This window comes from Grosmannia clavigera, assembly GCF_000143105.1.
Source record: "Grosmannia clavigera kw1407 unplaced genomic scaffold GCSC_179, whole genome shotgun sequence".
NCBI classification, from domain to species: Eukaryota; Fungi; Ascomycota; class Sordariomycetes; order Ophiostomatales; family Ophiostomataceae; genus Leptographium; species Leptographium clavigerum.
Window position 1 is genome coordinate 168,112 of NW_014040759.1, and position 12,029 is coordinate 180,140.

General features: G+C 55.4%; 4 protein-coding genes across 4 annotated transcripts; 1 reads left to right on the top strand and 3 right to left on the bottom strand.

The window, feature by feature from the left end:
- Positions 1 to 54: 54 nt before the first annotated feature.
- Positions 55 to 5,365, bottom strand: CMQ_104 (cellular morphogenesis protein; the record flags this gene model as incomplete). The annotated part of the gene is made up of 6 exons (XM_014313726.1): positions 55 to 97; positions 164 to 336; positions 398 to 506; positions 589 to 711; positions 758 to 915; positions 1,616 to 5,365. 6 exons carry the CDS (start codon positions 5,363 to 5,365, stop codon positions 55 to 57), a joined length of 4,356 nt encoding a protein of 1,451 aa, XP_014169201.1.
- Positions 5,366 to 8,848: 3,483 nt separating this feature from the next.
- CMQ_155 (nuclease domain-containing protein 1) lies at positions 8,849 to 10,315 on the bottom strand (the record flags this gene model as incomplete). Its single annotated transcript, XM_014313777.1, has 2 exons — positions 8,849 to 9,580; positions 9,857 to 10,315. 2 exons carry the CDS (start codon positions 10,313 to 10,315, stop codon positions 8,849 to 8,851), a joined length of 1,191 nt encoding a protein of 396 aa, XP_014169252.1.
- Positions 10,316 to 10,780: 465 nt separating this feature from the next.
- Positions 10,781 to 11,946, bottom strand: CMQ_64 (arp2 3 complex subunit; the record flags this gene model as incomplete). Its single annotated transcript, XM_014314003.1, has 4 exons — positions 10,781 to 10,860; positions 10,916 to 11,065; positions 11,131 to 11,795; positions 11,885 to 11,946. 4 exons carry the CDS (start codon positions 11,944 to 11,946, stop codon positions 10,781 to 10,783), a joined length of 957 nt encoding a protein of 318 aa, XP_014169478.1.
- On the top strand, positions 11,049 to 11,932 carry CMQ_215 (uncharacterized protein; the record flags this gene model as incomplete). The annotated part of the gene is made up of 2 exons (XM_014313837.1): positions 11,049 to 11,106; positions 11,136 to 11,932. 2 exons carry the CDS (start codon positions 11,049 to 11,051, stop codon positions 11,930 to 11,932), a joined length of 855 nt encoding a protein of 284 aa, XP_014169312.1.
- Positions 11,947 to 12,029: the final 83 nt, after the last annotated feature.

Sequence of the window (12,029 nt, forward strand, 5' to 3'; positions counted from 1 at the left end):
GACTCATCCATGTTTAGGATGCACGGGCCGGCATTTCTATTCTCTTGGCAGACACTACACTTTAAGCTCGACAGTAGCACCAACCACGAGCCGTTCTCTTTTGTCTGACGAATCACGTGTTAGCATGTATGTATTTCGACAGCCGTGCCAAAGATCTACACACCTTCTCCGGAAGAGCACAGTGGCGGTGGTAAAGCCAAGGCAGAAGAAGAAGCACAAGGCAATCGTGACAGGCCAGCCCTTCTTCCATCGAGGAGCGCCGTATTCTCCGGCTGTCGGGAAGAGCAAAAGAGGCACCCAGATGTTGAACGAGTACCCGAATGTCATCATGGAGCCCTTGGACAGTTAGGAAACAAGAAGGGAGACAAAAGAATAAGGACAAGGCTCTTGTTCATACCATGATCAGTGCTCTCTCTTCCGAGTCGTTCTTCACAATCGTGTTGACGGCCGAGTAGAGGATCAGACTCGCAAAGCCGGCCACCCCGAAAAAGTACCAGGCCACAAACCTGCGAGAGCAGGCAGCAGGTCGTGACGATGGTGTAGATGATCCATGACGGGTAGATGGCCGCGACAATCGTTGCTAGCTACGAGGAGACGATGAAGATGCCGCTGATTCCGGTCGGCAGCTTGTTGATCTGCGGCACGCTGTACTTTTCGGCCTTGAGCCAGAGGCTCATATAGGAGGACGGGTAGCGGGAGATGATCATGCATCTGGACTGGTCGAACTAGTTCATATAGACTGGACCTGTCAGCTGACCTTCTCTCCGCTGCCGGGTACTCGGCCGGATACCAGTCGAAGACCTCCTTCCACAGACCGACAAGGCCTAAACGCTTCTGCTTCCCCTGCGTGGCCACGACGTTGTCCAGTCGGGTCAGATGAGAAGACGGCAACGGGCCTTTCTCATGGCCCCATGGCTGCTATACCAATTCTCTGGCCGCTTACGCTACTGTCTCTCGAGGTCCAGGAGACGGAAATAGCCGATGATATCTTCGTGGCTGGATGGCGCGCTTGGCGTGTCTTCTTGTCAATCGGATCCAATGTAGTGCTCTTCTAGATACCATGAGCTTAGCCGTGAGTGCGGCGGTTACAGATGAGCGTGGCATTAACCTCCTAGCCTCTACGACACAGTGCACCAGTCGACGATTCATCTGCTACTTTCTGCTAACTCAAAGAAAACTGCTGCTGGGGTCTCTGCCCGCTGTTGATGGATTGTACATGCCACAAATATGGTAGTTGATAATAAAAAGATAAACATTACAAGGTATCATAAGATCATGAGATATGAGTAGAAGGGGAAAGGGGAAAGGGGTAGATTGTGAGGTGATTGTTGTGTAGATGGTTTGTTGATGGTGCTGACGAGCCAAGCCGAAACGACCTTGCTCAATCAAACTGTTCCTCCGCTGTCTTCCACTCGGTCTGGGTATCTTCCATAATTAGTGGGCCTCCCATATTCCGCCGAATATCCCCTGCCCAACTTCAGGCTCGGGACCGCGATTCTGCCTGTCGCAGAGAGGAAAGCAAAGAACTTAGAATAAGAATAAAATAAAACAAAGCAAAACGCCAATGTCGAATGCAAATTGAACGCCCATCCAATGCTTTCTCGTCCGCTCACACCTGTGGCGCTTCGTGTGGCGGTCGCCCCAACGAATCCAGGAGATCCTTTGGCGGAATCCACGCTCGGTTGGCTCCCGTGTCAGCCATCGACGGAGCCGGGATGTAGCCCTGCTGCTTCTTGCGCAACCGGTCAAGCAAGAGGCCAGCCGCCACAATGATCAGCATCAGGCCCAGCGAAATGGCCAGGCCGATGAGCACGACTCCGACAAGCGGAAGATGCTTGCGAGACTTGGCCGTGAAGAAGTTGTTGTTTTCCACAAAGATGCTCGCAATGCTGCTTGCCCTGTTGCCCGACGACATCGTCAACATGTACGGCTTAAACGTCTTGCCGTCGAAAATGGCTGCTGAGACGGTGCCGTAGCCTGGAAGCACAATCGAGCCGGCCAGCACTAGAACCTGATCAGAACTGAGGACACTGGTCGAGTCGTGCTTCGGCGACGCCGAAAACACCTGCAGGCTGCGAATGTTCGTGCCAGAAGAGAGCGTCTGACCGCTGGCCCCCAACGCGTCCACCCAGTCCTTGCCATCGTACTTGAGCAGATACACAGAGCTGTTCGAGCTGGCCGTGCCCGCCACCCAGAGCTCGCTCCCGTCGCTCGACCCGAGCACGAGAACATCAACCGGCCCGGGAATGACCGACGAGCCGGGAAAGCTGCTCCACACGCTCTTCGACGCGTCGTACTGGCCGAGGAAAACGGTCCCGATGCTGTCCACAGAAAACCGGCCGCCGGCCGCCAGCTCAGAGTTCGACGTCCACACCATGCTATTCACCGTGCCCGAGACCAAATTCGAGCCCGGCCGGTTCCACTGGTTGCTGCTCGTGCTGTAGTAGCACACTGCTGGACAGCCGAGAGAGCCGGCCAGTGCAAACGAGCCACCGACATAGACGTCCGTCGTGCCTGGCCGAACTTTGATGGCCATCACAGTGCCGTTGCCACCCGAAAGCGACGGAGGCTGCATGGTGAAACTGTCCGTCGCTAGATTGTACGACACCAAACCAGTCACGCTCGCCGAGTTGACCGTGCCGGTCACATTGCCCCCAGCGAAGAGTGTGCTGCCCGTGACAGCCAGTGCAGCAAAGGTCGACGAGTTTGAAATGCCCGACCCTAAGCCCGATACCGACCCATTCTTGTTGTGGTCAATGATCAGCAGGTTTTCGATTGTCGTGCCGTTGGTCGACTTGGCTGAGAAATGTCCGCCCAGAATCGTCTTGTTGCGGCTGCCAGACGTGTCGAAGACGCCCGTGAGGACACCGGCTACCGAGCTGCTCGAGAGAGTGTCCCGCTTCAATACTGCACTGGAAGAGGAGGCCGACGACGGCAGGACGTGCGCTCCAAACGACCCAATTCCGGAGTTTGTCAGCGTCGCAACATCTGTAGAGCCCACCTGCGCGTAAGAGAGAGAGCCGCCATAGAGAGCATCGGCCCCGGGCACGTTCAGTAGCGAAGACAGCAATACGCCATTAATAGATTCCACAGTCTGGTCCAGATTCTGAAGCCAATTGCCCTGTGACGGCACCCAGACACCAAACCCGTCAACAGTCACCGCCGAGTTGGATCCGAAAGCAAGAAGCGTGTCGAAGCCACCGGTAAAGGCAAAGACGACGTCGGCAGAGCTCCCTGTGATGTTCATCGTCATCGGGACAACCTTCATGACGGGCCCGTTCACGCCAGCACCGAGTGCACTCCAGACATTGGTCGTCGTGTCGAAGACGGCGACATTGTTCAGATCCGTCGCAGATCCGCTTTTGGACGAGTTGAATATGCCACCAGTGAAGAGCTTCGTGCCGTTCAGCACCATCGACAACACGCCGCCGTTCAGCCCATCGTCAAGCGACTCGACAGACGAGCCGTTGCTGCTCACCGAGACAATATTGCTGGCGTTTGTCGACGTGAAGTTGCCCGCAACGTACGTCACCTCGCCGCTGGTCGCAAGGGCCATGACGGCAGAGCCCGAGGAGAAGGCCGAGCCCAGCGTGTCGAATGCCGACGAAGAAAAGGTGCTCGTGTCGAACGAGCTCTGTGACGGATCGTATTCGAAGAGCCCATTTAAGCCGCCGGTCGAGTTGTTCAGAGTAAACCCGACACGTTGCGCCACAATCGTCATCTCGCTCAGCGACTGACCGTCCAGAGGAGTCAGGGTCACAGTTGGCCGGAAGGACTCAGTGGCCGCGTCGACGGCGCCGTAGTATACAGGATCGAACTTGTCATAGTTGTTCGTCTGATACAGTCGGACGCTCGATGTGACGCCTTTGGACATGGTTACCGTAACGTTTACCTGGCCACGGGTGCCGCAGCTGCCGTCTTGGAGGCAGCCAGGAGTGTACATGTTAACCGTATAGTTGCCAGACTGCCGAATGTTCGGAGAGAAGACGACAGAAGCAGAAGAGGAATCGATGGGCGAGGACAAGCTGGCCGTCAGATACCTGGAGCTGCTCTGGAAAGACGGCGACTCTGTCCAAGGACCCGTCGACGTAGCCGAAGACACGTCTACTGCAGACGACGCCGTGCAGTTGGGCTCGTTGAAGTCGTCGATGGCGTACGAGAATATCTCGTTTTCAAAGAGCTCTATTCCGTCTAGGCCGCCGCCGCTGCCGTACCAGGCCGAGATGTCGATGCGAAAGGAATCCATGCCGACATAGTTGACGAAATAAAAGTCCTGGTATGTGACATTCTTGCTGTGGCTGAGAGGACACTCGCTCGTGCATGTGTAATTCGCGCCGGTGTCGGGATCGATGTAAGTAAAGTTCATGATGCCGTTTAAGGGCAATGCCGTAAAACGCCAGGTTTCCGTTCCACGTCCGTCTTGGTGCGTGTTCCAGAGCCGAAGTTTGGTCGGATGGAAGCCGAAGCCAAAGTCTGCCTCCCAGAAGCCAGCTGTGTCGTCTGCGAGCAGCCAGGTATTCCCAGCGCCGTCAGTCCCGTTTGTTTTGCAAACAATGTTGGCGGGGTCGGAGAATCCGGTCGTGTCCGTCGAGCCGCTGGCAGTCAGGTTGGCCGTGGAGATGTTAATAATCTGTTCGTCTGCTTCGCTCGGCGTGCTGACGTTTCCCAGACCGGTAAAACTGCCACCAAAGATAATATGCCCATTGAATGCCTTGGCGATGGACGTCACCGGCCCGTTGAATCCAGCAAACGGTAGGGCAGTCCATCCAGAGCCGTGAACATAGGTAATGGCATTTGTCGAGCTATTTTCGACAAAGTTACCGCCGACAAAGACGGTGTTGAGCTCTTCGTCACACAAGACAGCGTTGACCTGGCCGGAGAGCCCAGGAATAGCAGTGACTTCTGTGGTGTTGGGGTTGAACAGAACCATAGCCGTGGCCTCCTGGCTGCCAATGCTGGTGAAGTTTCCGCCGAGGACTACGCCGGCATTGGTGCCGTCTTTAAGAACGAAGGAGCACATCGCCATGATCGAGGCATCGGTATGGAGAATCGTAGTCAGCGCACCGTTCGGGAGCCGGGCCATGAGTCCCTCGCTTCCATTTGTGGAGACGGTGCTCTGTGTTTGCTCCTCGAACTGAAACATCGAGATGCCTGCGAAATCGCCGCCAATCCCTATCCTACCAAGGCTGCTGAGGTCGACATTTGGTGACTGTGCAGCGGTAAAATTTAGTGCCTGTGCAGGTGCCGGAGCCATCGAAGCCAGCGCGAGGAAGGACGTCGCTGCGCTGGCGAAGGAGAAGACCGGCTGTCGCATCGAGGAAGCCGAGGCGACGGCATCCTTGCGCCGCCGTAGCGGTATTCGCATGATGTGGGAGTGTTTGTCGTCGTGATATCGAGTTTTGGGGGGGGATCTCTCTCTCTGCTGCAGAACAGCCCGCTCGTCTGGTCTCTAAAGGCAAGCTGCCTGGAAAGACTGTGGTTTTTGGGACGTTGGATGTTATAGTACAGGCATCGTAGTCGGACAAGGGTGACGAAAAGAACTCGGTAGAAAAACTGTCGGTGCAAATCGGCAGGTCTCTCCGATCGAAAAAGGAGATCTCGTCAAGTGACAGAGGACACCCGGTCGAATACTGGACGGTGAGAGGCGAGGAAAAAGAAAGACGAGAAAATGTCGAAATGAGCGTGTGGTTTCAATTGATCGAATGAATGAGAGTCGGGCGCAAAGTCACGCGCTGAGAAAATGAAGAGCTAAGAACTGAAGTCGAAGTGGAGGGAAAGTGAGCAGAGGCAAGAGAAGGCGAGAGTCTGCCGGACCAGAGACGAAGAAGGGAGGGTTGCGTAAAAGGTGGAGCTGTCCAAGGGTCAATCAGCGTTGCAATCTGAGGAGGTCGTCGTAAGAGTAGGCTTGGACGAGGTCAAAGCTTCTCCAGGGATGTGCACCGGTTTTATTTTCCTTCTTTCCTTCTCTTATTTTTTAAGGTCGGGGAGAATGAGCGGTGGGGAAGGAACACGCCGATTGAAAAGGAAAGACTCCCCGGGCGAAAAGCGCGAGGTGTGGACGGGCAGAAGAGAATGCGCTGTCTCGTCTGTTAGCGAGAAGCAGAAAAAGGGAAATACGACGATACACGACGTGGAAACAGGGCCAATCGTGATCCCCTGTAGTATTTGTCCTTCCGTTTTTCCTCCTTCTGCAAAAGAACCTGGCGGCCTAGCTCGCTCGTCGATAAACAGAGATTTGTGCCAGAGACCCACTTTGGGCAACCCTGGACGGAGAGGTCTGGCTCACTAGCCAACGGAACGTCACCAGGCCATTCACCTGCGCACACGTTTGGGTTCGCAGAACAGCTGGTCGCAGCGCTGGTCTGCACAGCCCGACTCTGACGATCGCTTTCGAGTCACAGAGCAGGAAAGATATTAAGTTCAGGCTCCAATTCAGGTCGCTAGCCCAAAATGCCCCCAAAAACGGAAGGCGACCGGAGGGAACGGAGAAAACGGCGTTCCTTACTAGTCGGGCTGGCTTCGGCTGAGCCAGCAAAGAAAACCCCTGTCGATGCCCGCCCTGGTAGCGCTCTGGCCAATCACACCGCCCATACGGTCATCGCGGTACCTGCGTCTAATCCTGTTTTGGTCAAGCCAAATTAAATCTGCCAAGTCCCTGGAAATGACGATGAGAAGGCCAATCAGAGAGCTCCATTACGGTTCTTGTGTCCATCAGGAACCTTAGACCCTCCGTTTTAGCACATGGTAATGAGTGAATACGATGGCCGTGACCTCCGGCATATGTACGATACGGCGTAATTCAACGCATCTGCATCCTGAGCTGACACATCGACTCAGAATGCGGGATTATAGTTCCAAGATGCGACGTAACCATTGCTTTTGATTTGTTTGCCTGGCTTCCCAGATTGCCATGCTGTCTCGGCTGTGCTGCCATCATAGGGATTCCAGTTATTTCGGTCTTCCTTTCGATAGAACCTCTCTATGCTGCGACCAAGCGAGCCTGCGCGTGAGAGATATGTGACACGAACATGCTGCGACACACGGCCGTTGCCGGGATGATTCGCCCGTGGCCTTCGCTGGTGCGAAGATCGGATTCATCGCCGGCTCACAGACGTTCTCGTCTCTTACGAGCATTTAAATCAGGGGTTCGGAAGCACAAGGCACCGGCAAATAAGACCTGTAAGATGGCAAGCTGGGGATTAATCTGTCTGTGAGCAATAGCGGCGGTGGGAGAATACAAGGCCCCTACTCAACCCCTACAAGGTTATTGTTAGAGACTGTCGTGGCCGAAACAGAGGAAAGGTTGAGCCAGGGGCTTACGGAGCAGAGCTGCCGGAAATGACTGTCCGCTCCTTAAAGTAAAAATAAACTACGGGGTACGGAGGATTTTCTGCAGAGTAATATATACGGAGTAAGATGCATAACATATAAACCCAGTGTACTCTGTACAGAATAGGAGTCGACCATTTTGTTCCGCTGCCAGCTGAGCGCAGTAGCCGCGCCAAACAGCGGGTTATATCTTTTGCAGTTTGTTGCACAATTGACATGGAAGTATGGCAAGATGTGATGTCTTGTCATATAAGCCCACCGGTATGCAATACCCCTCTATCGAATCGTTGGAATGAGGCGCGACGTGAGATACTCGGTGAACTCGTATTGCATTCCAGCCAATTTAGTCTCTTGTTATCAACGTCAGTTGTTGACATAAACAAAGTGAGGGGTTAGTGGGCTTCACGCCGAATGGGGCAGCCCGTTGGACCTTTCCCACGCAATCTTGCGTTCCAATTCTCCCCATACCGATCAAAAGTCTCCGTTAAAAATTCCAGCGCATCATGTCGTTTTATAGGCCTAGTCGCAGACTCTTGGCAGTATATTGTAGTACTTGTATCGTATATTCAGTCTTTTAGCAGATATAAACTAACTCTTGCATAATCAAACTACGTGGTGTCGATGTAAAGAATTGGCTTCCAAATTAGAGGTTAGGGAAGGCCGTCATTCTCATGTAGTTGTAAGAAACCAAACCGAAAGGCACCAAACGTCCCGGGTTTATACTCGGTAATAGCGATTGTGCTATACACATGTTATATGGCTTCCTGCGACTAGAAGTATATGCATATGCAATGGATGCTATTCCCCAGACAAGCGTGTTGTCTACAAACCATCTTGGCTGAGCCTTGTGGCGATCAAAAGTTGTGAAATGGAATAGATAGAACGATCGTTCAAGACGCTCTTCTATTTCTGTCTATTGCGTGTAAACAAGCAGTTATTCCGTGTATAAAACTACCCCTAGCCCCAAGTGACTTTGCAACAAGCTCGGCCGACATGTCCTTATCCTGTCTGTTTTGTTTGGTCATGGCCATTTTACCCGTCCTACAGCCTTCAACCCTGCGTCCAAATTCGTTGTTCTGACTGCCCTATGTTGCATGGCCCCCGCCATTGTCTCTAACCGCCCACTCCGTCCTGCTCCCCGATATAGCACCATACTACCACGACGTGCCCAATGGCACACGCAACAAGTGTTGCACTATTCAACATTGGGCCAACAAGAACACGTTTTGAGGCCGTATCTATGCACAGGCCAATGCGATCACCGAAATAAGAGATGGGGAAGATGAGTTCGTAATATGGAAAACATGGAGAGACCTGTTTGGCAGGGCATCAAAGGCGCCGTAGATCGTGTGTAGACCGTCGGCCTTCAACCCGGCCCTCCTTCTATGCTATGCTTGCAGACATTTATAAAAGACAGTGGAAGAAGAAAGGCCGCATACACTTTGAAAGAGAAGAGAGACAGTCGCAAAATGGACTCCAATCATAAGCATGAACGTTCCATCTCGTGCCATTCGTAAGCTCATAGCTTCTGCCCAGGGACGCCCTTGGCCCATGATGCAGCTGCGGATGCCGGCGGTGCCGACGGCGAGGTCGAGGACGAAGACGAGGACGCGTGTGGTGCTGTAGTGTGCGGTTTGGCAGCGGGCGACGTGATCTTGGCTGCCGTTCCGGCCGAGAATGTGCTTGTGCTACTCGTTCCACCTGTCGTAGACGGTTTCACCGTGGCTGGTGCAGACGGCTTAGCAGACGAAGCAACGGCAGCGGGAGGAGTGGCAGCAGGAGCCGGGAGAGCAGGCTTTGGTGCTGCTGTGGTAGGGGCCGTTGTCGTTGTGTGTCCCTTCTCGGCATCCTGTACCGCCATCCGCGTCTTGTATTCGCGTGGCGTCTCGATGCCGCCCTTACCGGCGCTACCGGCCCAGAGGCCACGCTTGCGTGTCCGGGCGCGCACCTCGGCCACGCGGTACTGAGCCTCGCGGCCGCCAAACTCGACGCCCGTCTTGGCCTCGTAGCATGTGGCGAGACCGCGCTTGAGCATGGCGAGGCCGACGTCGCTGCGGAAGAAGAGAAAGCGGCGCACGACAACGCGAGCAACCACACGCTCGTACTGGTCCTGGCGGAACAGGTACACGCGCACGCGGCGGCCCAGCAGATAGGATGTGAGAAAGTCCAGGGCCTCACCCGAGTAGGGCTGTGCTGGGCGGCCAAAGTGGGCGCACTCTGGCGCGTCGACGCCTGCTATTCTCACAGAGATCTGGGTTTCATCGACATTAGCGACTGGGCATGGGCCGTCGTAGACGATATGGACGTTGCATGTAGCTCAGAAGGAGCTACACCGATCCAGGAACGCAATCGGACAGTTGGGCCCACAGGGGGAAAATCAGGCAAATAGCACAACGTCTGGGACCGACACGATCGGAAGAGACGGGTGCAGCCAGCCGATGGCTAGAAAGGAGAAAACATGCATTTCCCGCAAGATGGGAGCCAGTCCGACAAGAAGTACAAATGAAGCCAAGTGCAGTCGACTTACCGTCTTGCCCTTCAGGTCCTTGCGGTAGGAAGGGACCTTTCGAAGCCAGCCCCAGCCGGCCAGCCAGCCACCCGGCGTGTGGTATAGATGGAAGTTGTCACCGTCGCCGACGCTGGTCACTTTGCCCAGCAGGCTGCGTCGACGAAAGTACCGCGGCTGGATGTGGTTTGTGCTGGGGATGCGCCGCAGGTAAGAGCGGTAAAAGGCCGAAAAGCCCAAGGCAGCGCCCACGGCCAGAGTCGGCGTCACCCAGGCCTGGGGGTCCTTGTAGTGCTCCCAGTTGGCCTCTTTCAGCGATTCGGTCCAGGAGACGAGCTGCTTGACCGGCGGCAGTTCTGTGAAGGAGGAGGACGAGGAGGGGGAGGACAAGTCGGCAGAGGCGGACGAGCTGGACGTCGGCGACGACACGGCCGCTGTCGCACCCTCCTTGCTCCCGTCACCGTTCCAGGGCCATCGCATCGTGGGCAGACGAGAAAAGGGCAGCCGCACAAGAGCAGGGCTGCGACTGGAATTTGGTCCGGAGTGGATCGGCGGTAAAGAGAATTAAGACGTTCCTTTCTTATTTTTGCTATGCACGAAAAATATGGCTTAGACCTCTTATCACTGATAGCAGCTGACAGGAGGGTCCCTCCTTCCTTCAATTGGAGAGGCTGGCACCCCGCCCGCAATGCATGTGTGGCTGCCTCAGGCAGTTGCTATTGGCGGTCCAAAGGATCGTATGGGAGCTGCAACAAGATATTGCAATAGACAAAGGGCCTTCTAGACCTTGACTTTTGAAATGCGGCTAAAGTGATTGTCCTTTCTTGCTGTCATGCTGTTCTTGCTCAATTTACTTTTCGTCGCTATTCTCCCCAGTAGACCACTGCCAAATCAACCCGATACTCCCAATCGCCGGACTCGTGCCTCGGCAGGAAGACGGCGTGCTCATTGAGCCTTGAATGTACGCCCGCTTGCTGTCTTGCGTTCCTTCTCCTCGTTGTTGTCTGGCCGGGCTCTCCGCAGAACTGTTTGGGTCAGTTTATGTTCTGCAGGCGAATCTCTCTCCGGTATCAAGCATACCTTGCAGGAAGTCCGCGGTGCGCTTCCGCATGCGCGAGTGGATGTACGCCTTGGATGCCTTGATGTGGTAGTGGAAGTAGTCGCGGAAGGTCTGGATGTGCGAGATCACATCGGGCATCCGCTGCGGCGTGAGATGGCGCGGGAAGAGGACTGGCTTGTCAGCAGGGCAGGGGGCAAGGGAAAGACATCAGGTAGCAAGACGGCGGCCCACGTACCAAAGGTGACATAGCCGATCTCGCCGGTGTCGGTGGTGCTCACGCCCGGCACGCCCTGCAGCTCCAGGGGGGGGTCGTTGCGGAAGAGCACCTGAGGGGCGTTCTGGATGGCGCGCCTCCGGGCATCGACAAACTCCTGGATAAAGACCTTTCCGTAGACGCGGTCGGTCTCCTCGCGGAAGACGGTGCTGAAGATAACGGTGACGCGGTCGTGGCTCGCCTTGACGTAGATGGCCTCCTCCTCGCGGTAGTGGACGGCCATGACCTCACCACCCTCGCGGATGCCCTGCGGCGCCTCTTCGGACGTGTACTTGGACGCCTCTTCCTTGAGCTTGTAGTACTCGGCGAAGGCGGCCTCGAACGGGGCGGCCATCATGTTGCGCTTGAGCAGGGCGATCTTGTCGACCAGGGCCGTGCGGGCCTCCGGCTCGGCCGGAAGCTGGTCGAGGTCGACAACGATGGAAAACTGGAAGCCGGGCTCGGGCTCCACAATGTGCGGGCCGTACTCGCGCTCCAGCACCTCCTTGGCGCCATACTTGACCAGGTCGTCATAGCATCGCAGGAGAATGGAGATTTGAATTTTCGACTTGGACTCGGGCGTGGAGATGTGGAACAGCACACCGTCAAAGTCGGACACGGTCTGGTCAATGTGTGCAGGCGGTGCCCTGAGAGGATGGACGGCAGGAGACGTCAGCAGCTTGTCGGTAGGGAGAAGGGAGGAGAAGGAGACGGATGGATCGGGGGAGAGCCCTACCCAGAGAATCTCTCTGTCAGCACCGTCTGGATGAGAACGTTCTGGTAGTCGAGCAGAAGCATCCTGGCCGGTTCTTTGGTCGCCAAGGGGGGTCCTTGGTTGGATGGAGGATGGACAGGCAGCGGCGATGTGGTCGGATGGCCTC